Source organism: Epinephelus lanceolatus, chromosome 10 (assembly GCF_041903045.1).
Source record: "Epinephelus lanceolatus isolate andai-2023 chromosome 10, ASM4190304v1, whole genome shotgun sequence".
Classification (NCBI taxonomy): domain Eukaryota; kingdom Metazoa; phylum Chordata; class Actinopteri; order Perciformes; family Serranidae; genus Epinephelus; species Epinephelus lanceolatus.
In genome coordinates, this window is record NC_135743.1 from 5,238,841 (window position 1) to 5,265,880 (window position 27,040).

A 27,040-nucleotide genomic window follows, 5' to 3' on the forward strand; every position below is an offset into this window, starting at 1 on the left:
GCATTTATTTCCTGTTAAATGAACGATTGTTTTATAGACGTGCCTCATGATTGTTTTGCAACGTGGCCTGAACCTGAACGTATGACAACTTAATAAATTAGGGTTGATTGTTGTCATGTCCCAAGGAATGTATTTTGCGTAATGATCAATGTGCTTTGGTATTTTTATGGACATATCTTTAACAATCACCAAAACAATGTACGTCCAAAATATTCTGTTAATCCCAAACCATTCCCAGGCCTGGAAACCCCTTTTTCTAATTTCACAACTTTTCCAGGAATTTCATGACTGTGGAAAGAACAAGTCATATAATTGTCAAACATTTAGCCATGTGTGTCAAAGTAGGGAAAGTTTTTTTTTCTTTTGGTAAAATTGCATCTTCATTGTTGACTTTTTCTTGAAATATTTCAACTTCCTTCTCATAATCTCGTCAGGTTTTACAAGTGAAAATGCCAAAATGGCTGCCAGAGCTCATGTTAGTCCACTTTATTTTCCTCTCTGTCACAACATTAACTGGAGGGGCAGTCAGAGAGCACAGACCTCCAACAAGGTCAAATGTCTGATCTCACAATATTAATGAAAGGAAACAACTTGTGTATCGCCCCATGATTTGGATGCACTCCAGAATGGGTTCTCCCTTGACCAATGCTTCACCTCTCCACCAACTTTCATGAAAACCGGAGACCTGAGGACTCATTCATAAACATTGCGCACGCACAAAACGAGGCGTGAAAGACGTGTCCGCCACCTCACGTGGAAAAGATGTGATCGATAAAATGATGGGAGAATATTTGACCCATGCTTACCAATGTTTTGGAGACGGGAAATTGGCGACACAGATGGTGAGGTGCAGTGTGACTCTTACTTGGACTTGTTGATGGTGCGTTTGAGTTTCTTCTCCAGCTGCTTCATGCGGCCGATTGCTGCCGTATATTTGGCCGCCGTCTCCTTGTGCACCAGCTCGCTTCTCGTCTTCGTGTGCTCCGCTTCCATCACCTGTAACAGCCAATCAGAGCTCAGCGTCAGCCACACTAGCCTCACACTGAGGTTAGAATATGTTTTATTATCTGCAGCCCTTCAAAAGTGCCATCAACTGCATGTTGCATTTTGTTAAATAAATGAGCAGCAAGACCAAGAGGTTACACAGACTGTCCCATAAATGCATGTGTTCATTCAAACAATGTCAGATAAATCAGTCTCCAGATGTACAGCAGTTGCTACAGTCAACCAGCACCTCTGAAGATGGAAGGTTGATATTAAAAACCTATGAATATGTCAAAATAAAATGCTAAAAGATGCACACAAAAATGCAGCTACAATATTCTGCAAAGAAAACTAAAACAATCTTCTTCTGTTTTTCATGTCCGCTTCCACTTTCCCCCCTTCTCACCCGCTGGGTGGCGTGGTTCAGCATCTCTTGCCAGGCAGAGTCAAACTGCCTGTTGTCCTCCTCCAGGAGTCTCTGCTCGGCCAGGGAGATGGTCTCCTTCGCCGCCCGCAGGACCTCGGTGGCTCTCTGGAAGTCCTGAGTGGCCTTCTGGGCCTCCAGCTGGGCCTGGACACACACAGGGAGGTCATCCATCATCATCACCGTCAGTTCAGTGACGAATCATTGGACGACTGTGGTAAAGAGCATCACAGAGCAGTTGTGCTGTTGCATTTCTCTGCAGGATTTCTCTGGATTTAAATTTTAAAGTCATTCTGGGTCATTTCTGAGTGACGTTACCTGGAGAAACTTTTATTATTTGAAAATCCAATGGATCCTTTTCAATTGCTGTAATAACCTGTTTGTTGGTGCCTGAAGAAAACACATCGTCTCCATTATTAAGCCTGCAGGCCTCTTTTTCATCTACTGTATACTGGGGATATTCAGTCTTCATCTTGATTCATGGAGCACTGGAGAAAACCTCTTTCTACATGTTACATCAGTGATTCAGCTGCAATAATAAAGAAACATCATGTGGTTATGAAACCAGCTTAATGTTCACAGCTCAGCTGTAAATTCACTCCCACAGGCCTCCTCTAACATTCACACCCAACTCTCCAACAAACCCATGAATCCACTGTGGAGCTGCACACCATCAGCTCTTCATCCACAGAGCTGCTTTTATTTTTTGTACAACACATAACTTTACATAATCTCTTTGTTTTGGGAAAATACATCTTAAGTTCACTTTTGAATTATTGATTATTCTGTCGATTATTTTCTAGAATCATTGATCAATCCTTTAAATGTCTGAAAGTGGTGAGTTTTTTCAGTAAAGCTGCTCATTTATTACTGAGAGATAAAGGAAAAAGAGACCTTGGTAAAAATGAAACTGTAAAATCACCATCTGAAACATTTCTATCTCTCGTGGGATCATCATAAGGCCCAGCTGTCTGTCATGTGATCGTACAGAGGGCTGTAAATAAAACAGTGACAGATGAAGTGAGTGTAGAAAGACAATGACAGAAATAGTAAAAACTGTTTCCTGTGTATCACGTTAGCTCATGTTCAACATGAGCTGCAGCGCTCGGAACCAAACGCCACAGGCCGATGAAAACCACAGAGAGGCCGTGAGGGTTCAGTGCTGCTGCAGCCTCCAGTCTGAAACACTCACACTGACATTCAGTCCAGCTGGTACAGCTGCAAACTGAGGGCTCACACTGTCTGTCTGTGAGTCTGTGTGGAAGAGATACAGAGACACAAACTGTGTCCCAGTTCAGGGACACAGATGTTGTGACGAGGTCGGAGAACTTTTGAAGGACACACTGTTGTTTCCTCCTCTGGTTCACTCATGCTCATGCTGTTCTGTTGCAAATTAAATGACAATTTTCTGTTTCTATCAATCAGAGATGTTTTCCATTTTTATAAAATTTGGGGTATGTGATTAATAATGGTTCTTACTTGAGCCCTTTCATAGTCCTTAATCTACTTTGGTTTTGAGATGTGTGTTTTATAGATTTGTGGATCTCAGATTAGCGATGTCTTCAGCCTGATGCCTCTCAAAGCCCCATTTACTATGGGATGAAATTGTGATTGTCTGACACTGTTATAAGGTGCTTTGTGATTTTATATGGTTTTCTGTATTCAGTGTGTTGCAACCCTTGTTTGATTTGTAACAGCTTTGCACGTTAGCTACTGGAGGTAGCGTTAGCTCACAGACAAAACTGAACCTAAACTAAACCTGACATCAACCTTTGATTAACTAAATCCCACCAATTCACTGTTGAGTCTAAGTGGACGTTTGTGCCAAATTTGAAAAAAAAACATCCCCAGGTGTGCTTGAGATATCACATTCACAAGAATGAGACATACAAGGTCACAGTGATCTTGACCTTTGACCTCCAAAAACTAATCAGTTCTGTGTTGAGTCTAAGTTGACGTTTGTGCTAAATTTGATGAAATTCCCTCAAGGCTCTTCTTGAGATATCATGCTCACGACAGTGAGGCAGACAAGGTCACAGTGACCTTGACCTTTAACCACCAAAATCTTAAAGTTCATTGTTGAGTCCAAGTGAACGTTTGTGCCATATATGAAGAAATTCCCTCAAGGCTTTCTTGAGATATTGCATTCACAAGGATGGGACGTATGTATGATGTATGTTTGATTTAATAACAAGTTTATATGCTATTCACACTACACGAACACGGTAACAACCTCGAGCTGCAAATAAATAACTGCAGCAAACCTTATTTGCTTGTGTTGATTTGTGTCCCTTTGTATCATTCTATGTCCCCTCTCTAAACTCGGAGGTTTCTGCAGGTCAGTGAACGCAGCTCTGGCTGAAGTCTTCATGAGTTCATTTGTGAACAGCAGCAGTTTGGGAGTCGCTGCGTGGATATTTAGCGTATTTATCAAGCATGAAACCAGCAACAACCAACTTTTTTTCGTAAAAAATTACTAAAGTAATATTACATTTTCAGTATTGTTGCCACTTAATATTGTGTCAATCAACCAGCCGACTGTCGGACTATTCGTTGCAGCTTAAACTCTTTTACACACTCTATGATGGAGAAATGGAAGTTAACAGGCTGTATTTCACATCAACCAGGACATTTTTTGTCACTTGTCACAACTCATGTCACAAAGACAAGACCTGCCAGAGCGCACAAATTAGATTTTGTTTCCTACAGCTGAGGGCAGGAAGAGTTAATGATGCTGTGCTGAATCATCTGTACTGCAGATATTCATGAGCCTTCAGTCCTACTGTATTCAGGACATTCCATCACACAAAACCCGAGCATGTGTGTGTGTGTGTGTGTGTGTGTGTGTGTGTGTGTGCAGGATGGTGTCAGCAGCATTAAGATAATCCTCTCCTTTCCTCCTCTGATGTGTAAGCTGCAGCTGACTCTCACCCAGAATAAGTTGTTTCTGTGTGACTGACACACTGAGAGAGGATGAGTGAGTATGTAAATGTAACGTACAGTACAGGAAGTCAAACTTCTCTAAAAGCATCATGTAAATATGATGAATCATCAGCGATGTGCTGCGGTAATTCCCAGCTCACCTCTCTCTCTCAAAGTCTGACAACTTTTCTGAAGTTTTGAAGCGAAAGGCTCGACTCAGGAAGAACTCAGCGAGAAGTGGAGAAATAAATAAACCAGAGTGCAAAGAATTGCACAGAGAGACAGAATAACATGAATTTGAAGCAGCTGAAAACAGGCGACTGAATATTAAATCAGGAGTTGATGTTACTGACCCACTTTATGCCGGCTGAATAAACTTTGCTGTTTGTTTCTGTGTCTCCGTCTCTACAGGAGTTCAGCAGGGACTCAGACAGAGTCGACACAGCAACTCTACAGATTAAATGAATAACCATGAGGTGAGTATACAGGTGTGCATTAGTCACACTGAAAAAGTCTTGCATACAAATTTGGGTTCATGTGAGGTACCAGTTAACATCTAAATTCCAAAGTTTTATAACAGTATTTATTTCTCAAGTTTTCAAATTTTGTGACATAAAATTACAGGTTTGCAATGATTATTACCAAAGGTTTATGACAAAATCACTTGACGACACAGACACCTGTGTGCACGGCGATAGAGGAGAGGGAGAGACGCTGTGCTGCTGCCAGAGGAGCCGCTGAATGAGTTCCCTCTGAGCTGTAAGTCACTAAAAGAGTCTGAGAAGTCCGGGGCTGCTCATAAAACATTCAGGACGCCACAGTTTATTCCACACTACTGAAGCTGCTCCTCTTTTTGAAACCACCACAGAGTCGATAACAATTCGGCTTTCAGCCATGCTTGTCGTTGCCGTGGGTAACAGTGTGACGTCAAATGTCAGCAAGTGGAAATATTGCGAGTATCACAATATGAATTTTTCACATGATATTAAAAGTTACACCAGTGTTATCATGAAGGAGATGAAATGACACACTCCTAATATGAGACAATATGTGTTTTTTAAAAACACTTATTCTGGTGTGAGACCACTTTGAAGTTTATTTATTAAAATCAGTGGTGTCGGAAGTATCAGAGTATACTAGACTCCTGTACTCGCCGATACCTGAGCTAGCACCTGATCAGCAATATACTGGTTTTAAGGTATACTGTGATATAAAAGTTGATGGTTATCACACTTTGTACATTTGTGGAGACTTTTTCCACAAACATAACCCTAACCCTGAAACTGAAATATCTTCCAAGACGGTTATCATACTGTGAGAATCCACACTGCTGCAACCCTAATGGCAACAACTCTACACTAAACTGATGCAGTCGATGCAACATGAACTATGAACACATAAATGTGTCAGTCATGAGCAGCCTTAGTCCACAGATCCTGAATCTGTCCACCCCCAGTCTGTAGACGCTCTGACATCACCACATGCTCTGTGTAATGTCATTATCAATGGTCGTCAACATGCCAGCGCAGCAAGACACAAACAACCTCTGCCTTGTTGCCGTCATGTGTTCATCTTTGTGTTCCATGCTGACTGAATGTGTTACCTACCCTGATGTCTCCTGTCCTCTGTGTTACTGTCCGTTCACTTCAGCCTTTTTAACAGCGTAACATTTAACAGTATATCTGTGGCTCAAATTTAACAACGATAAAATGAGCTGCTTAATTTGTGAAATGTACAGCAGGTGTGACATGTCACTGATCAGATGGTGTTTTTCATAGAACGGGAAAATAATAAAGCATGGAGCAAAGAGAAGAGCCACAAAAAGAAAGACTGAGGTCAACGATGCAGCTCAAAGAGATGACCACGAGAGAGGGTGTCTTTAGTTCAGAGAATCCTGAAGACAAAATGCAATGTGAGGTAAGAAGAGGACGAGGTAGTTAGCGTAGTTAAAACAGGTCAACAAAACAGACCTGCACAATATTAAAGTGACAGCCTCCCTCTCCCTCTTGTCTAAAGAGGAAACGATGAGGCTGCTGTGGCGACTGTCTGTCTGATTAAAGTTGTGAAAAAAGATCTGAGTTGTTTTTCAGTTTGTCACCCGTCTCATCATTACAGCCTCACAAGGCCACTCGTGCTGCACAGTTTCACTCTTGTTTTCCTTCTCTACCTCCTCTTCTTCTCTTGTCACATTGCCCACGAGAAACCCATCAAGCACGTGCTCACCCACCGCCCAGCCTCCCTCACTCTGTCAGCACTAACATTCAAACGCTCTGCTTGGTCACATTAATGTCTCCCAAATAAACAATTTCCAATTTAAAATTCCATCCTTCACCAGACTTCATTAAAAACCACTCACATTAGCTTTGACTGGTGACCATGTTTATTCTTTAAAAGCAAAACTTTGTCTATCTTCCTCAAGTTTTATAAGTGACACCGACATGCACAAAATAAAAGCACGTTTGAAGCACAGCATCTTATTTTCAGACACTACAGAACAAATAGAGCACAACAACAAACAGCTAAATACTGCCTGAGAATAAAGCTTCAGCTTTTTTCTCTTCGTCCTAGTTTTTCACTGCAGCGTCAACATGTCCGCAACAGGCAAGTAAAACATCAATGCAGTCATCATTCAAAGCCGACAGCGCAGGAGGAGAGAGAAGATGGAGAGGATGAAAGGAGGGAGAGAGACGAAAGATGCAGGAAGTCAGAAAAGAATTATAAAGTTTGTCGCATTGTCAGCTCGCAGTTTAATTAGGTACGATTTATGTTCACGTCACTGAACAGTTACACTATGTGGCCAAAACTATGTGGACACCTGAACATTAAACCCATGTGTTTGATATAGTCAAATATGTGATTCCAAAGCCATGAGCTTTAATCTGCTGCTACGACAGCCTCCACTCTTCTGGTTTCTAGGGGACTCCAGGGAGACGCAAGAACGTAAACTAGCCTTGGTTCTTCTTTACTGTGAAAAGAAGGAGAAACTGGTGGAGTTGTGGAGTTGGTGCTTAATTTGGCGTGTGTCTGATTGACCAATCACTTATTGTGGTGAGAACGCCTAATTTCTTTAAAAGGTTCTTTTCTCATTCCCACAGTCGCCTCCCACTGAAATAGCACAGCTAACCAACATAGGCTGGCAGAGAGCAAAACATCAGTTCAGTCAGGAACATTTTAGTCAGAGGAAACTTTATTTCCATTTGCAGTATTATATTTGGCGATATGGCTCTGTTCTGGGGCCTCTCTGCCCTTCCACGCACAAACTAGGAAAGCCTGAGGAAGAGACAGCACACCTCTTTGCCCTTCCATGTGCAAATGAGGAAAGACATAGGCAGAGAGAGCATACCTTCCTCCCCTTCCACACGCAAACAAGCAAAGCCTGAGGTAGAGAGAGCACACCTCTCTGCCCTTCCATGCACAAACGAGGAAAGCCTGAGGCAGAGATAGCACACCTCTCTGCTCTTCCATGTGCCTACATTGAAAGCCTGAGGCAGAGTGAGCACACATCCCTGCCCTTCCATGTGCCTAAATGGAAAGCCTAAAGCAAGAAGAGCAGCAGCAAAGACCCCCAGGAACAGAACAGAGCAGCATCAATGACAAACAGAAATGACATTGATAAGTCAGACACAGCATGAAAAGGAGGAGCTGGGGTGGAGGCCGGTTGCAGAGCAGCTTGCAGAGGAAGCAGCAACAGTAGGCAGGTCAGAGCAGTTTAAATAGGGCGCCTTGAATGTGATCTGCCAATTGGTTGCAAAGAAAGGAATCATGTGATCTATCAGCTGACGCCCTTCCATCAATCAGCTGCTCCATCAGTTGATTGTGCTGTTTGAGATCAGCTGATGTAGCCGGGATGTGAGCTGAGCTTGACATCGTGTCCTGACTGAACTAACGCCATGCTCAATTTTTGGCCCAGAATTTCAACATCAGTGTATCCTCAAAAATAAAAGTATTAAAAACCTACAAAAACTAGACAGTCAACAACAATAACTGTTCCCAAGAACATACATTTGTTTTCATCCTGGCAGTCAGACAGGAGCACATATTAAACATCTGAGTAAATACAGAGACAACAGAGGGAACTTTGTACTAAAAAGACAAATTTTGGAAGGAATTCATTTTACTAAAACCGCTGAAGCCTCATTTTAGCTTTGGATACATTTTGGAATAAAATTTTACACAGAAGGAGGACTGTAGGTTTTGCTCCCCATAAATAGCAAGCAAAGACAGTTTACTGCTAATCTGGGAACAAGCAAACAATAAGAATCCTTCAACACTGCACATACTGTGACTTCATCTCCTCATCTGTCAATACCGACCGAACCAGACTCAGACAGTGTTCTTCAAACTTTCTGGCAACAGTTAAGGAAACTATTGCCTAAAACATGGCATACTGTGCCGTTAAGATGTGCCTTAACTGTCCACACTAACAAAACCAAAAGTACAATAAAGTTTGTGTACATGGCAGTTTCTCTAAATCTTGGTGTGATCTTTTAATCTCAGTGTGGCTTCACAGTTCACAGCGGACGTCACTGCTGCTTCTCTGTGGCCTGAATTTAGTGCAGAAAGGTGTCAAAACCACAGCAGGTCAGTTCTGCTTTAACAGGGTGTGAATGCTGCATCACACTTTGATGTGAAAAAATACCTTCAAGTCTCTCATTTCTCCATTTCTGGTCTTATAGTTCCTGTTTTTTTTTTCTTCCTCTCTGTCCCTCTTCCATCCATCAAACTGTTTTTCTGACCATCTCTCAATCGTGTGTTTCCATCAGTGTCTCTCTCTGCGGCCCTTTAATCTCTCATGCTGTCTCTTCGGCTTTCTCTCCCCTCCGTTTCTAACTTTATCCACCCGTCTCATTCCATCCATCTCCGTCGCTCGCTGCCATCTCTCCCTCTATCACATTCTCTCTCTTCTCTTCACCCGTCACTTTCTGTATCCCACTCAATTTCTTTTGCTCGTCACATTTCTGCCTTTCTGTCTGCCTCTTTTACATCTCTTTCCCTCCGTTTCTTGCTTAATTGTTCCCTCTCCATCTCTTGTTCTCAGCATCGTCTCCCTCCCTCTTTTTCCTCTCATTTGCTACTTCATATTTTAATCACTCTGCACGTGGCCCATGAAATTTTCAGAACGACGATCCTCCAGAGGGAAGTCTATGTGTAAGTAATGCACAGCTTCAGACACTGAGCTGCAGCTCCCTCTCTGTCCTTTGGTCTGTCTCTGGGAAAAAAGGCAGTTTGGCTCCAGAGGCACTTTAATTATTCAAGAGAGCCTCAAAGAGAGAAAACATGCTTTGTTAACTTATTAACTGAAAGAGAAGAATGGTAAAAGGATGGAAGAAGACAAAGGACTTAACACACTGTTGTTAGATTTTACCAACCATGATATCCACCTGCCTCATCCATTCTTCAGTTACCATTCTTGTCATCCTATTTTGGTGAGAAAAGAAACTGGAATATATGAAAACAATCCTCATTGGTAGAACATTAATTGTGCAAGAGGAGGTGGGTGATGAAATTGAATATTTGTTCTACTATTTGTTCACAAACTCATCCAGGACATCATTTAAGAAAAAGCCTCACCGGCAGGCAAATCAACTCATAAAATTAAATTTCAATAAAAATGTCAAATAACAGAAATCTTATTTTGCAGAAATTTATCAACATTAAAATAACCAAACTACTGTTGACTTGTACTGATTTATCGGCAGTGCTCGGAATCGGGCCGGTTTTCACATGATCGGCCATGACCTGCGACCGACCGGTCAGTTTAAAATATGCCGATTTAAAACGCCGGTCAAATTCCTGCCGCCCCGTATAATTGACATTGTGTAACATCAGCAGCACACACACACGCACATGTGCAACTCACGGCTTGGGCGATGTGAGGAAGTGAAACATGAGCGGCTTCTCACCTTAATCATTCACGCACACACATCAAAACAAAGCAGAGCATGTGAGCGGAGCGGGGAGCGGAAGGATTTTGTGTTGAGCGAGGAGCGGCTATTTTTTTTTTTAAAAGGTGGAGCAGAGCCTTATTTCTTGCTCCAATTTCGCTCCGGTCGCTCATGCCCCACCCAGAATGCATCTTTACACCTGCGCACACCCACACTATTTTCTTTCAAAACTATGGAGTTTACTGTGTACTTCAGAAAAGAAACTGACAAGAGAAGCAGCGGTACCGTGGAGAACGGTCCCTAACTGCGGGGAGAGGTGAGAGGGCTTCCCCGGGGAATCTACCAAGCTAATGTTTTATTTGTGAAAAGAAGTTTACAGGTTAGGGTAGTACGACGCAGTTTTTTTGAGCGGAGTGGTGAGCGAGTGGAGCGGGATAAAATTTCTGATGGAGCGGAGCAGAGCAAAGAATGCGCAGAACCAAGCGGAGCGAACAAGCGGCGCAAAGTGACAGGTCTGCGAGCGAGGAGTGGAAATTTTCACCCGCTTCGCTCCGCTCACATACTCTGAAAGAGAGAAGGAGAAAGTTGTCAATTGTCCATGTTAAACTGAACTGTAGGGCTCTCACTGCTGCACGGTGCCGTTTGAAACTGACGAGGTGTGTGTCCGCGTGCCGAAGATGCGCATGTCCACGTGCTTACTGGCGGGCGCGTCCCGAAGACCTGTGTGAATTTTCCACAGGAGATATTTTTACTTTTGTGTCTATTCAAGAAATTACTCACAAATGCTATACACCAAGAATTATTATTTTATTTACCTGTTTTTATTTATGTATGCCTTTTTTACTTATTTATTTTAATACTGCACCTGAAGTTATATTTGAGCAAAAAGGAAAATGTTTCTTAACCTGTTTGTTTGTTTGAGATGATTATTGAAAAGCTGGTTGTATCTTGGTTAAAATGTTCTAATAAAGTAAAGATAGAAAATATTGCAATATCTCGTGTGCTGTAAAGTGGTTTGAAAAAAATGAAATCGGCCCAAGTGCAAGTCTAAACTACTGGATATTAATCAGGATGTTTTTGTATATTTGTTTGTTTGTATACAATGGCGAGGCTTCTCTTTCAACAGAAGATCAGACAATCAGACAATTTCCTGCATTCTGGTTAAAGTTGAAGCACCAAGTTGTTCCTTTTCTGCATCAGTTTCTGGTGTAATTGTCTTTAACATTGTCAAAATAAAAGTCCTCTGTTACTTTCATCTTGAAGTTCTGTTATATTTGCAAGTCGTACTGGTGCTCCATGGTCGCAAAATGTGACTAAACAATCTCAGTCTGGAGCCCTGCAGGTACAAAAATACACGCCTCACTTGCTCAAACTATCACCCAGGAGAGAGCGGTCTGGACACGCAGAGGAATGTATCTGATGCATCATCTTTGTGAGTCTTTTTTTTCTTTCTTCTTTTTGTGTCTGTGAGAAGAAGAGGGCCGTAAGAGAGAGCGCGAGAACTGAAACAACAAAACCAGTCTCATGCCAGAGCCTTAAAAAATGACAGTTTATACTCGATGTTCACAATACAGTCATCTTATACACCCACCTGGAACTACCTCAGTGTACAATCGAAACACGCCCACCCAAGTATGTAAAGCAGAGTATAACGGCTTTAAGGACATAAAAATAGAATCTATATTATCTGTGCCTTCAGTGGAACGCTCATAACAGCCACAGCAGACAGAGGAAGACAAAGGAAGAGAGATGGGAGGACAGACAGAGAGGACAGTTAGAAGGGTCATCATCAGTCAGAGCTGTCATTCTGGGGAAAATGGGCCTTTAGATCATAAAAGATTTTCCATCGACCTTCACATCATCCCAGTGATGATAACAGGCTCACTCAGACTTCAATGTGTGTAAACGAAACATAGCATCATGGACACGTTTGTCCTTCATTCACTCAGAGGAAACCCTTTACATTCAAGATAAGCATCAGGATCAAGACAGACATCCATTTGTCCAGCGAGTGCAGGGATTCAGACAAAAACTCAAATCTGTTTGTCTCACAATCAACAAGAGGAGGAAGAAGGTTTGGAGGAGACGCCATCTGTTTTCAAAGCGACCTGATTCGGCCAATTTTCAGGAAATCTGATTATTTTTATCTCGGCTCCTCGAACAAGTCCGGCAATTAATTTCCTCCAAAGATGCAGCACAATCCGGGACAATATAGTCTATTACAGACGCCATCCTTTCTGTCCCAGCATGCCCCACTAACCCAAGCCTTCAGCAAACCCACATTCGATGTCGCTGTTTATTCCAGGAGAGAGGTGAACGAACCGTGGCTGGCCTAGATATGCGAGAGAGCTTCAGGGTTGAACGAACCGCACATGACTTCACCAGCAGGGAGGCAGCCTCAGCCTCTGATGTCCGCTTCACGCTCTTTAATAGGGAAATTAACCCAGATACTTCCAGGCTCAGAAGTAGGACTGCTGAGTTAAAGGAAAAGTTACAGCAAGGACTCAGTTTCTGTTCAGGTTCAGTCGGCTCTGAATATTTCATTGGTGACAAAGAAAACTTTTTAACACCAGAAACTACACTTAACATTCGCAGCTTTTACACGAGGACTGTTAGTGAATGTGACTAATCACAGAGAGAGGAGAGACTTTGTATATATGTGTGTGAACAGACGGTGAGGGCCGAGTTATGCCAGAATAGAAATATCAAACTTCATTTCACAAGTTGCCTGATGGCATCAGAAGGCCACAGTGTTTACAGCTGTTCCAAACTGCCACACTTTAACGGTGGGGTGAAAAGCCAGTCATCACATCGAGAGTCGAAATACAATAATCGTGAAAAATCTGGGGACAGACAGTCAGAAAATATTTGTGACAAGGATAAAAAAATCAAACTAGAAGAAGTAGGATCATTTCACACCTCCACACAGCTGATCAATCACAGCGTGCCAGTTTTGGAGGTCAAAACTCTGAAGATGTGCTGAGTGCATGTGGGCGGTTGGCTGGATGGATAGTAGTGCTCCCTGATACAGTCAATCTGTGTTCATTGCCTGTATGGCACAGGGAACAAAGGACAGACTGACTGGTTCTTGGGACCCATGTAGTAAACCTGCACTCAGGCAGCTGATTTCGGCTCTGCATGTTACCGTCATCCAAATTCCCTGCGCTACAGGAAGCAGCAACAACAACAACAACAAGCATCAAGCTACGTCTTACACGCTGAAAACAGCATGTCTTGACAAAGATTTGGATCCTGCAATAAGACATGCTGCTTTGTTGTTTCGGTGAATTGTTAAAGATTTACAACTTGTGAACGCACTCCGGAAAAGCCCAGACTCCCTCTCACAGGACTCTTATAACCGATGCTGATCCGTTTTCTGGCACGGCCACTCGCAGTTGATTTGCGACGTCTTTAAACTCTGGAAGTGGCACGTGCCAGTGACTGCAAATTCACTTATAATCCGATCCATTCCACTTCACACAAGCTTCTGTGATATCGTCATAATCATGTTCTGCTCATACAGCAAATCATCTGTGGTTTTAACGGGTCCAATGAGTTCTTCCAGAGCTAAAGTATAGTCAGGCTTCACGTCTGGGGCTTCGGCTATCAAATTATGTTTGTCTTTTTAATCTCTAAAAGCTGAATCACACAGTGACACAAGACTGGTTTGGTGGCGTTTTCTTTTGTGACGCCAGTTTCACTCATCAGGAGTGAAAAAGGTGACAAAGATGCGATAACGGAAATATAATCAGTGATTTAAGACTTTCTTCAGTGCTGACACAGCGCTGTGGAGACAGGTCTGACTACGCAAGACTAATGCCACATTCACATGGAATCAGGCACACGGCAGGCGGCAGACGGCAGACGGGAGACATCTGCTGGATGGAACGGGAGAAATAAACAAGCGGTCCGACGGAACAGCAAAATGAGACACACGTGACTTGTGACACGTGATTGTTGCTATGGCGATGTTTTTGGGCTACAGAGAGCTAACGTTAGCCAGATAGCTCGCTAAGCTAATAAAGCAATTCATAATGTTACGTTTCATATTACGTACCTGGTATTCCACCCAGCTCTGCTCTAATCGCGTCCCATATGTACGCCTTCTTGGAAGCATCATGGTAGGCTTTTAAAGTTTGGTCATATAATTCTGGGTGCTGCTGCACCAAAAGCACTAGCTTTTCGTTGTCGAGTTCATACATGTTTTCTTTTCTGTTTTGGAACTACGTCACATCCGGGTGAGTATTCCGTGGCCGGTGAATGGTAAAAGTTAAAATATTTTAACTTTGGACGGCACTGCCGTCTACCATTGCCGTGGACGGTATTCTCTGCCGGCCTCGCCCAAGTTTCACTGTCCTTCTCTCGTCCACTAACATGACATCTGGTTTGCCGTCTGCCGTTTGCTTGATTCCATGTGAATGCAGCATAATGTTCACGTGGCTTCAAGCCAATCGATCACATTCCCAAACTGGCAGTGAAGTGTCCAATAATGGACACAGGTGATACCATATTTTGTCCATAAACGGGAGAAGTGCGTCTAAGGTGCAGTTCTCAAGCCTGTTTACAAACAACACATTCTCACTCCCACCTCGTTACAGTTCGACGTTTGGTCATGGACTTACCACGTCAACATGTAATGTGCAAGGTACCCTGGGTGTGTTGGTTGTTGACGTTCTGGGACGCCGTGTCAACTTCAGCCTGTTACATGTATTGTCTATTTTCAAAATACACTTCTGTTTCCACAGGAAATGTACAGTTTGCATACAGTCTCTTTCAAAATAAACACAATACGTCGGTACAACAGCATGCATTGACTTTTTTTTCCTTCAACAACAAACACATGTGGTTACATTTAGCCAACACACGCACTCGGTAGGGTTTAGGCAACAGCAGCATGTAATTGGATTTAGGAAAAAAGAACGGGGTTTGGTTATACAATCTGACAAGAAGAGAACACCGGCCTCCTGGGTCGGTGGTTGTTGAACCACCACTCCAGCTATCCTCAGTCGACTTCTACCACCTTATCTTTCATTGCTGTCAGGTGACGTCAAACAGTAACTGCGACCGGCCACGTGTTGTGCCGGCGGAAAGGACAGCTTTATCATTAGTGTCTTACGTTCATAGAAAAGGTATTTTCTTTTCAAAAATGTGCCTATACATCAAAAGTATCAAAATACATAAAGTATGTAAATGAAATCAATAAAGAGAGGACAGATAAGAAACCTTTTAAAACCTCATAAATAAGTGATATGGAAACACTTACACACAAAACACCACTATAAAACTGTTGGTTTTGTGAAGTCACAGAAGCTTTTTTCATGTTAAATTTGTGCCGACGTTTAGGCCACATGATGGATTAAAGCTGGAGTCCTGCACAGTAACATTTGTGTGTGAAGAGCTCAGAGGAACTTTAAAATCCACTGGACACATAAATGATGTCAATTTTAAATCAAAGCCAAGAGAACAAAAGTTGTCTTTCTATTCATACACACAACATTACACACACAGTTAAATCCCCTTATTGAGTCAGAGTAAAAAGTACAAAAGGAAACTCGCAACCAACCACAAAACAGTCAGAGCTGCTGCAATGATGTTTCTGCCAGAGCTATTACACAACAACTGACAGGCCGGTGGCATCATGATACACAACACACAGACACACACACACTCCCAGGTGGTCAAAGCCAAGCCACATGGCTTTGACCTTGCAGCACTTTCCTCTACCTCTCTCTCTCCCCTAAACCTCCAAATCCCTCCATCTTTCACTCCATCCATCAGCAGCAGCGCTCCCTGTAGCTAATGTCTGATGTGACGTGCACTGCCTGCCAAAAACGCCTCACTGCAGGGGGGAAGGGAGATAAACAGAGAGAGGGAGACAGAAAATAGCTTGAGAGGGAGAAGAAATGACTAAGAGAAGACATGATGAGAAGGTAAATAGGACTGAAAGTGAGAAGAAGACTTTACAGAAGGAGGAGTGCTGTGTGTCTTAATGTTTGGACACATTCATACTACATAATAAAGTGACTAAAATCACTCCTGTCTCAGATCAGCGTGTATAAATCTTTATCCCAGGACAGGATGTGACTACACTGATTTCCTTTTTGATGCTGAAGAATTAACACAAGTTTTATTCTATAATTTTACAGTGCAGTGTGAATGAGGGCAGTTTTATATCAAGTTAAAATGCTCCAGTGCAGCAAAGATGGATTCATGTTTTAAAAAGTAATCCTGATTTTAATGCTGAGCAGGATAATCAAAAATGTTCCTGCTCAACAGAGAGATGACAATTTTAACTTTAGTTTGGAGGGTGAACTTATATATTGGACGTTGAAATTCTTTTTCATGCTGTGAAGTAAATGATGTCTCAAACAGAAACTTTTATTCAACACTATGTAGCTGTACATTTGTATATTTTGTGCTCTGGTGTTTTTGGGATCATTTTGAATTCCATCATGTATTTATTTTTGCTTTAAACTAGAAAAGCAAATCTTTGAAACAAAAGATCTTGTCGGTCATTTATTGTTTTATCAGCAGGCTCTATACTGTAGCGGAGGGGAAATTAAAAAAATTGATACAGCATAGTATCGCGATATTTTGCATGGCAATATCGTATCAATACACAGATGCCAAGTATTGATCTTTCATAAATGCATCATTCAGTTTTGCAAGTACACATTTTAATACAACTTTTGTTGCTAGAATAATAAAATCAATTGCTTTTTCAGGCCACTAGATGGTGCTGATGTTTCCTTTATTTCCTGGTGAGGTCAACAGAGGACTCAGTCAGGGCCATCTGGCAGGAAGTTCATCAAAACAAAGATGGATGCACATTCCGTTTTTAGTGATTGACAGTCAGAAAAGCTGTGTGAGATAATCTTTGTTAATCAAGATGTACGTAACCGAAATAAAAATAATTCATTCATTCAATTCTAATGAGTTCATCGTTGAGTCCAAGTGGACGTGACGGCTATCGCCAGTGCAGACGCACAAAAAGATTGATGTAATCATTTCAAACACAATATTCTGCTTTAATCCGGATTTGTTGCCGCTTCAAATTTCAGAAAACATGGCTCTGTAGCACCCACTAGTGGCAGGCGGCTGCATGACAGTTAAGCGGCTTTGTACATGAATAAAACACTAATTGGTTTAAACAACTCTGGTGCCAACTAGCGAGGGGGAGGACGTTTAATCGTTAAGATGGCTAATTTACAAATATGCTCATTGCAGTTGGGCTTCTTGTTACCATGGCTGACATGCAAACATGAATGTCCCCACCTAGAGCCAGTGTTTGATTTGTCCGTTCTGGGCTACTGTAGAAACATGGTGGTGCAAAATGGTGATCTCCGTAGATGAGGACCCGCTCCCTATGTAGATATAAAGTAGTATAGTATGTATATGTATAGGTATATTTATCTCATATTGACTTTGTTGGCCAAGCCATCCACAGTGCCACACCTTAACCCCACCCATCTCCTCATCAGCTCAGCACCCTGCCCCCCAACCTCACCCCTCCATTCACCCACAGCCCCATCTGCCTAATGTGAGAGGATGGACACGACACAGAGTCTGGTGTTCACCACTGACACAGAGCCAAAACAATCACATCCTCTAAGTGAAGCTTGTCTTTGTCGCTCTCTCAATCTCTGCATCTTTCCTCTCCTCCTCTCCCCACTTGCAGCTTTCTGTTCCAGCTGCATCAAATCTTCCTCTCCAAATCTAGCGTGTCATCGTCTAAACAGCCTGGATTTGCTCCTCGCCCCCCCCCCCCCCCCCCCCCCCGACTCTCCCCTCTTGTCCTGACTAATCCCCCGACATCTGTTCAAACTCAAGCCACCGTCACGGTCACTGAGGACGTCCTCACATCTGACATATCATCCAACATCTGAGGATGATGAGCAGGAGGAGGTCGGGTTTAATGTCAGCCCAAAGGAGCACGCGTTGTTCACAATATGATATGAGCCCAGGGATTAAGAAAAACTATATTAACATGCTTTGTGTTTTCAACCAATCACTGATCTTCTTTAGGGCATCAGATATTTTTTATCACCACAATGTACCATCTTCTCCTCTCTTTTAACGACCTGTGGATTACCACAACCTGTTATTTTCAACATTTAAGCACACCACTGCACCAAGGTCACAATGACTACATTTACATGCACACTAACATCCCACTGTTATTACGAATATGATCATTTTCCAAACTTGAAACAGATCATGTAAACAGCATATTCCATTTGCATAATCTGAATAGTATCAGCTTATTCTGAGTGTGGGATATGACAGTATTAGTCAGGTTTTAGGAGCATTCTTTGGACATGTACACAGCGCATTCAGAATATGTGAACATCAACTCCAACATCATCATGTCCAAAAGAAAAGCCCACATTTCATTTCATATAAAGCATGATCCAATCACTTATGCCGGCTGTTGTTTTTCCTCGCAAAGCTTTTATGTACAACAGCACACCAAGTGCAGCCGATGTCAACCCTCCTCCACTCCGCTGAGCTCTCACACAGCGAAACACCACACACCAAGGCCATAAATGATAGTAAAGTGCAGTATAAGGCTATTTTTTGTGAATTACCAAAATTATGAGCACTTGCTGTCATCTGTGGCGCATGGTGTTTAATGGCGGCCACCGACAGCAGTGTGAAAATCACACTCACCACACAACGCAACAAAAACCCTGCGAGCAAAAGGCCAATAAGAGTAATATATTTATCATGACACGGAGCGCTCTTCCGCTCTGAGCTGCTTTTAAACTCAAGAAGTTCAAAAATGGCAGGCGCTTAGAGCACAGAAACTTGAACCGGTAGCAACACAAAAACAGCGAGCAAAAAGCTTCATGCTTATTCAACACAGTTGCAAAAAGGCGCCTCCAGCTGCTAAAATGCTTTCTGTGTGATCGAAGCCTACTGGGACAGAGACATTCCCTTAAGACAGCCACAAGGCCAAAAAGGTTTGTTTTTTAGATTTTATTTTGTAAAAAAAAAAATTATATCAATTAATTTATAATTAATATATTAACTTAAAGGAACTGCTCAGATGAAGGGAATCTTTTACTTAATGTATTGCATATCTATGCAATTGTCAAACATAGGCTATAGCCTACACCGGACTGACATTAATTACTTTAACCTACTGAAAGTGTGCACTGTGCAGCTGTATTATCCAGGAAAATAGAAGTATTGGATCGGGACTCAGTATCTGCAGATACTCTGCTAGTGATGTCATGAGAACCCATACTCGCGCTACCTTTCGATTCTATGATGAAAAAAAAAACGCGGCGATACTCATTTTTTTAAAACCAGAAGATACTGATACCAGCGCAAGAATCGGTGCTATGACTCTTCCGGAACTGATGGGCGCAGTATACGCCATATAGCGCTACAGGCCATGCCTACATTCAGAGCGAGGGGGTGACGAGAAAGAGGAGAGAGAAGCTGCCTGCTAAAGCCCACATTCAGAACCAGTCATGGCCGCACTTTAGGCCAGAGAATAGATCTGCTATCAATACGTGCAGTTTTAAACACCATTTTGTCTGTTTATTTATTGCTTTTAACTCGTTCCGAATTGCTGTGCAGAGCTTCGTCTGGATTCCGGACATCTCCCTCTCTCCCCCAGCCCCTCCCCTGGGAGAGAGTCCGGTGGTCTCCTATGAGCCCACGAGACGTGCAACACTCCGTTTGGGGGCAAAAAAGACTCGATCAGGATATCCCTACACTTCTCTATATTTTGACCTGATAAATGACATGATAGGACACAGTAATCAAGAGTATTCACAGCTGCATGTGAACAGGAATATAAGTGGAATATTCAATTCCATGAGCCATGTAAACAGCTTATTGTTTTTTCAGAATAAGAGCAAAAAACTGAATATTTTATGCGTGTAAATGCAGTCGATGTTATTGTTTACTGGGTCTGACGCCCACAAAGAGAAGCTGCTGGATTTGCTTGCATTTTTCTTCTGCCTCTGGGAAGCAGACTTGTCTTGCATCTCTGCATCAGCCTTATCACAGAAATTCTCCCATCTGCAGATTAACTCCACGCTGCCTTCATCCTCCATCCAAATCATGCGCATTCTTATCCTGAACTCAATCTGCCTAACTGTCGTTCAGACTCAAATTTCTCTCCTCTCTCACCAGCAGCCTCACAGTGCGCTGCTGCCGGCTGACTGGGCTGCTGGCTTCAATCAGCTTCTGCAGCCGCCGCATTGATGTGGAGGGGCTGAGTCATCCACTTTCACTTTAATGCTCCATTATCATACAAAACCAGCGGTATTCAGAGTACTCACTGCAGCTCTGCTCAATCGCCTGACCCACATACTAACAGAACAATCAGCAAGGACGAGTTCTTCAGCTTCAAAATATAAAAACAGATGCAACTGAAGAAAAGGGACAAACAGCATAACACCACTTTCACCACGTGGACTCAAGAAAAAGCTTCAACTGTTTGTGGCTCTTTAAACCTCCAACACAAGTGTGAATAAATATACCGAAGGCTTTGACTTCCTCATATACTTTTCTCGCAGTGAGATGCAAACACACATATCCTGACTGCTTTATTTCCATTTCCAGCCTTGAGTCTTGGGAGGTGAGGTGGAATGAAGAGTGATGCATATTTCATTACGTTAAAAAAACAATTCTGCTGAAGGTTTAACTTTGGATACGGCAGCGGCGCTCCGTCCCACCGGAGTCAGCACATAAAGACATGCCTCTTTCAAACGATGTGCGCTCAAGCGATCACTCCACAGACTTTTCAGCATCATCACGCCGACCCACTTCTTCCACTCGTGTCCAGGTCATCAGTGAGTGCACCTCTTCTGTTTTTTCTATCTGGACCACCTGACAACCCTTCACCAGGGAGATCAAAGGGCTATTTTATTTTAATGGTCACTGTGTTTACGTGCACAAAATATTCCAGTTTATTTTAAAAAAAGTCAATATTCCTACCAAGCCGTTTATCACTGATGAAAATAAATAGTCCACTAATATTCCTGTTTACAAGCAGCTGTGCATACTCTGATTAACATGTCGTTCATCACATCGAAATATAGAGAAGTGGAACAGCTGGAGCTGCTCGTGTCATTTTGCTTTTTTGCACCAAAATAGAATTTTGTACCGATGGTGGACCTGCTGGACGGTGTGAACACAGCCTCCCTCTTTCATTCCTTCAACGACCTTCTTGAAAAGGTCAGTGTTGTGATATTTGCACATATCCAAACGCCTGTTGATATCCAAGTCTTTCATAATGCTTAGAAGTTGCTGTGTTTCTACTTCAGACCAGAATGTGGGCTTTTCTGTTGGGCATGCATCTCTACCCCAGCCTTCAAACCGTTGGCGAGTTGGTTTGTGTACAACATACAGAGCTGACCGTGAACAGACAGGAGGCTGTGTGTTGCAAACTGTGGTTAAAACCTGAACTGAGACGCACTTTCCAAACTAGAGATGGGCACTTTAAGTACCTTCAATATTTGAGTCCTAGCATTCAATATTATAGAGTACTTGCAAAAAAAAAAAAAAAGAAAAATAAATAAATAAATAAATAAAAGAGAATAAAACAAAAAGTAAGAATAGGGATGTAAAATGGCCGACAATGGAAAACATGTGCAATCTAAAATGAATTTATTGAAAAACCAGGCTTCAATTAGCCTTAATAACCACAAAATAATGTTAGCTGCATGATGCTAAAAGTTAGCCACAACACTGTGTGTGTCCATGTGTATGAAGGCAGACTCTCACCAACTGTTCCTGGCCATTGCAGAGCTCACACTACTGCAGCAGTTGATGATGATAAACAGAGAGGGATGCAGAGAAAGAGATTTTACCCATTTTAGAAAGTATATAAATATATATATAGTAGGGCTTCCTTCGACTAAGAATTTTCCTAGTTGACCAATAGTCATCATTTAGGGCCATTAGTCAACTAGTCGCCTGCATGTTTCTGATATGAATGTAATGATTAAATGATATATTTTGGTGGTTTGAGTTGAAGGTGTGAGAAAGAATAGTATCAGTAACATTGTTAACACTGTGCTACATTACAGAGAAATACAAACCGTACTAATGAACCTTCATTAATATAGGCCTATATTTTATCTCCAAGTGCACGTCACACACTGAGCGAGCCGCCTGTTAATGACGCTGTGGGCTAATGGGCATGTAGCTACTTCCATGTTTCACATGATACGTCATGTTTGTAGTCGACCAATGAAGATGAGTTTACATATCACCTTGGGTTCGTCCTTCACCTTCTCAAAATGATCCCACACTTTGGATTTCCTGCCCGACATGTTATTAACTAGCCTGTGGAATAACCGCAGGTACCAGCCCTGGAAATTAACCTGACTCCTGTCTGACTGGAGTCCAAGACCAGTGAAATCTTGCCAACTAGTGACCTTTCTAGTCGACTAACATTTGGTCGACCGTTAGGGGGCAGCACTAATAAAAAATAAAAATTTACATACAAAAGTTATGTTCACATGTGGGAGGGGCAGCGGCAAGTGCTCTGTACGTTGAAGTATACTGACATCGAAACGAGTGCTCATGCCCATCCCCATTCCAAATGGGCTGTACACACGTCCAAAGAATGTTTTTAAATCCTGAATACGGGCAAATCGTTTGTGTCTTAATCAGAAAATGCTAATGTCAGCAAAAGGCCGGAATGTTCAGAATAATGTCATATTTGGAATAACAGTGGAATAAAAGAGTGCATGTAAACATGTCAACTTTTAGTGTCCTTTTGCAAAAAATCTCATCTGATCACAAATTCTTACAAACTTTAAGACCACATCACTGGTTGACACAGTACTTTTGTGTAGTGATTTTTAAAGTTAACCACCTTTAAAGCCACAAAATTCCAAACTCTGTTTTCAAATTTATAAAACTGTCAGTGGTTATTTAGGGCCCTGAGTGAGCTCAGAGGGGAACCCCTTCATGTCCTCCTACATAATGACTCACTTATGAACCATCAGCTGCCAGTAAGATGCCCGATATGCAAATGTAGATAATCGCACGCTCTGAGAGTAATAGGTCTGTATTTTATCTCCTAACTGGAGTCAAGGTCAAACCGAGTCTCCGCCCGCCGCTGTCACCGCTCCCTGGGCGCTGCCTGCTGCTTATCCGCAACCACAAATAATGTGTTTCTTATCAAAATGAGTGGGAGAGCGAGGGAGGGAGCGCAGAGGGAGAGAGGAGGAACGGGCGAACAAAACAGTGAGTCAGGATAAATGCTGTGTGTACACTGTGATGATGGAGAGAGGAGAACAACACTGAACGGAGACTGAGAAATGTAGAAGTGGAGGAAAGCAAGTGAAAAAAAAGAATGGGAGAAGGAACCAAAGAAACAACATATTTATAGATAATAAAGTATGTTATAGAATATAAAAGATAAAGGCAGGAGGGAGGTGTTCGGAGAGGGTGAGGAAATGAACCAAAGGAAAGGCTGAAGGAACAAATAAAAGGACAGAGAAAGGAGGAAATAAGTGAAAAGAGAACAAGACAAAACAAAGTGAGAGTTGCCAGATTTCCTCCCCTCCCTCCTCAACAGATTTAAAAGTCAATAACAAAGTCAAATTTAAACACCACTTACATAATCAAACCTCTGCTGAAGTTAATCTTGGACTCTGCAGTGTTGTGAACTGGGTGCACCACAGTACAAAGACACAGACAAAGAGCCGTCTTTAACTTGAGATATTTTTAGCTGCTAAATCATTAAAGCAATAGACATGAAGGCAATTTGTGCGAGTTCTGCCTGACGGTGTCAGGGGCCATTTACAAGATTTTCCAGAGATGATAACAGCTTTAGCACAAACATTGGACGCCCACAGCCTCCAATAAGCAACTGTTTTCACTCCAGCTCTTCTTCCAACAGCCTTTTTCACCATCTGTTCAGAAAATCTGAATTTGAATCATAGAAGTATTCTCATACATGTCCACAGTACTGCGGGGAGTTTAAGGATTGCGGCGTCTTGTTAAAGATCTGAACGCCCTGGAGGGGCAGCGGCTCATTTAGAGATAGATAAGATATAAACAACAAGGAGAACAAATGAGATGGATGGATAGTGAATCCTTGCGAGGAGTTCGGGGCTAATTTGTTTGCTCTGCTACAAAAGATGCTGCTCTGTCTTCTGAATCTGATCTGAAAACTGCACCAAATTAGCAACAACTTTCATGGCAGCGTAAATACACAAATACAGGGTTACCTGTCAGACATAGGTGATTACTATTTTTACTAATACCCTTCTTTCTAAAAATTAGCATGTGTATGTTGGGTTTTTAAAGACGAGAAAACCTGCTAAAAATAGGCCATAAGGCTGAAACACTGCATGCCCCTTTTAATTTCAATGCATGCCTCCTCCTGCTGTGCTCACTTCCCTCCCCTCCTCCACAGGTAATGACATCACTACCGTAATGTACTGTATATCACTGGAAAGCTCCATTTATCAGCTTTCAGAATCCATTGGAATTACGTCGATAGCGCAAATGGACAAGGAGTTACGGTAATTTGAAAAAAAATATAAAAATAAAATTAAAATCGATTATGAGTTTTCCACATCGATGCTCGTATCGTTCAAGACAGAATCTCGATGCATTTAAAAATCGATTTTTTTCCCCCCACCCCTACATGTGTTGCGTTCAACGTCACGAATTGTCCAGAAAACAGGTTAGTAAATAGCAGCAGGCAGCATGTACGCCAGTGGAGGCCTTCCTCCCGAGGTTAACGTAAATATCTGTACTAACGTTTGAGGCAATCCATCCAGAAGTCAGTAAGCTTCATCCTCTGGGGGTCATGAATGTCTGAATCAAATTTCATGGCATTGCACTCAACAGTTTGTAACATATTTCAATCTGGACCAAATCGACCAACACTGGCGTCTCTGCTAACACCACTAAAAATCCAAATGTCCTTGCTCTGGTTTTAAAGCTTTTTCAACATTTATTAAATCTTGCTCAGCACACTTATTTTGTTTTGCTGTCACCCTCATAATGAGATACTAAATTTTCACTCGCTGTTTTCCGCATCAAGACAAAAGTGCAGGATCAGCTTAAAAACACTGTCACTAGAGTTTCCTCAAGGACGTGACAAAACAGAGTTACTGCAAAATAACAGGGAGTTGATTCCCGTCTCTAAAACCACAAACCTGCTCAACTCTGCTTTCACAGCTGGATTATGATGCCAGAATAAACAAAGATAATCATGAGATCAATTAATTAATAATCAATAGCCCTGAAGGGGAACCATGAGCAAAAAGTCTCATCCAGAATGTTCCTTCCCAGACTTATTGTTAGCAGAAGCTGGGCTCTAAATGCTTGTGTGGTGCTGGAATAGTGCTGTGAATTACTGCAAAGATCTGATAAAAACTCACTGCAGTCTGAAGCCATCAGAGAGAGGCAAAGACAAAGACAGTGAGTATGGGGGGAGGACAGAGAGAGACGAGTGATAAAAAGATTTGAGAGCAGAACAAGGCCGGCTTACAAAATCTGACGTTTATCTCTCTCTGTTGATACGAAGCGTAACAAAGGCTGAATCTGCCCAGAGGGGCATTTTGGAGAGCAAGCACAGATAAATACCCCAGATGGAAAATATTTAAATAGGCCAGTGGATTCAGTTATGGTGAGGATAGAGAAGCTGGCTGAGATTTCAAAGTCACTGGTTTCAAACGTCAGACCTGCTGAGACAAACTGGATGTGGAAGATGAAAGAGCAAAGTGTTCCTGCAATAAAAATACACGTTCAGGTAGAAACATTAGCAGACTGTTTAATGGTACATTATTACTGCTGTAGTTCTCCATACAGAGCATCTGATTATTTATTTGCCAAGTTCATTTTGATGAATTATTAAGTAAGGCAGCAGTCTTCAGACTGATAACAGAAAATGACTCTGCTTAATAGAGTATTCATCTGTGGCCTGCAAAAACTGCGCAGAGAAAACAGTGGGGTGCATATGGCAGTGATGTGAGATGAGCTCCAAGTTTCTAATTTCAAGCACAGACACAATGAAGCCTTCCTTCATCTGGCTGCTCACAATGTTACATGGCAACACAGCAACAGCAGCCCAGCTCAGACCCCAAACATCACAGCGTTACAACACAACAAGACAATGGGACTGTGCTGGTGAGACTGTGTCCTTTGGCAGGTGACATCTTTTGTTTCTGTCGTGGAAATCACAAGGTAAACTATAGAATTTATGCAAAAACCTACCCGAATTCAGTCAGGACCACTTTAGTCAAAGAAAACTTTATTTGCGTTTGCAATTTGATATTTGGCTGTATGGCTCTGTTTTGGGACCTCTTCTCCCTTCCATGAGCCTACATGGAAAGCTGAAGGTGGAGAGAGCAAACCTCTCTGCCCTTCCATGTGCCTACATTGAAAGCGTAAGGCAGGAAGAGCAGCAGCAAAGACCCCCTGGAACAGAACACAGCAGCTCCAATGACAAACAGAAATGACATTGATAAGTCAGAAACAGCATGAAAAGGAGGAGATGGGGTGGAGGCAGGTTGCAAAGCAGCTTGCAGAGGAAGCAGCAGCAACAGTAGGCAGGACAGAGCAGTTTAAAATGGGGCACCCTGACTGAGATTTGCGAATTGGTTGTGTGGAAAGGAATCATGTGATCTATCAGCAACGAGCTGATCAGGCTGCTTGAGATCAGCTGATGTAGCTGGGATGTGAGCTGAGCTTGTTACCGCGTAATGCTATGCTCAATTGATGTTTTGGTGGAAGACATCACACTGCAGTGTGTCAACAGTTGAGCCAGATCTAAAACATTTTGAGCCTCCAATGTAAACAAGGTAAACACTGTGGTAGAGACTGTATATGCTCC

At 42.3% G+C, this 27,040-nt stretch overlaps 1 protein-coding gene across 1 annotated transcript in view; it reads right to left on the bottom strand.

Annotated features, from left to right (window-relative positions):
* Positions 1 to 27,040, bottom strand: part of sh3bp5b (SH3-domain binding protein 5b (BTK-associated)) — a 65,494-nt gene that overhangs the window by 15,499 nt on the left and 22,955 nt on the right. Inside the window, exons 4-5 of the mRNA XM_033640870.2 lie at positions 1,391 to 1,555; positions 866 to 996 (exon numbers count right to left, since the gene is read on the bottom strand). Of these exons, the coding sequence (XP_033496761.1) occupies positions 866 to 996; positions 1,391 to 1,555 (296 nt within the window). The remainder of the gene's footprint in view (positions 1 to 865; positions 997 to 1,390; positions 1,556 to 27,040) is intronic.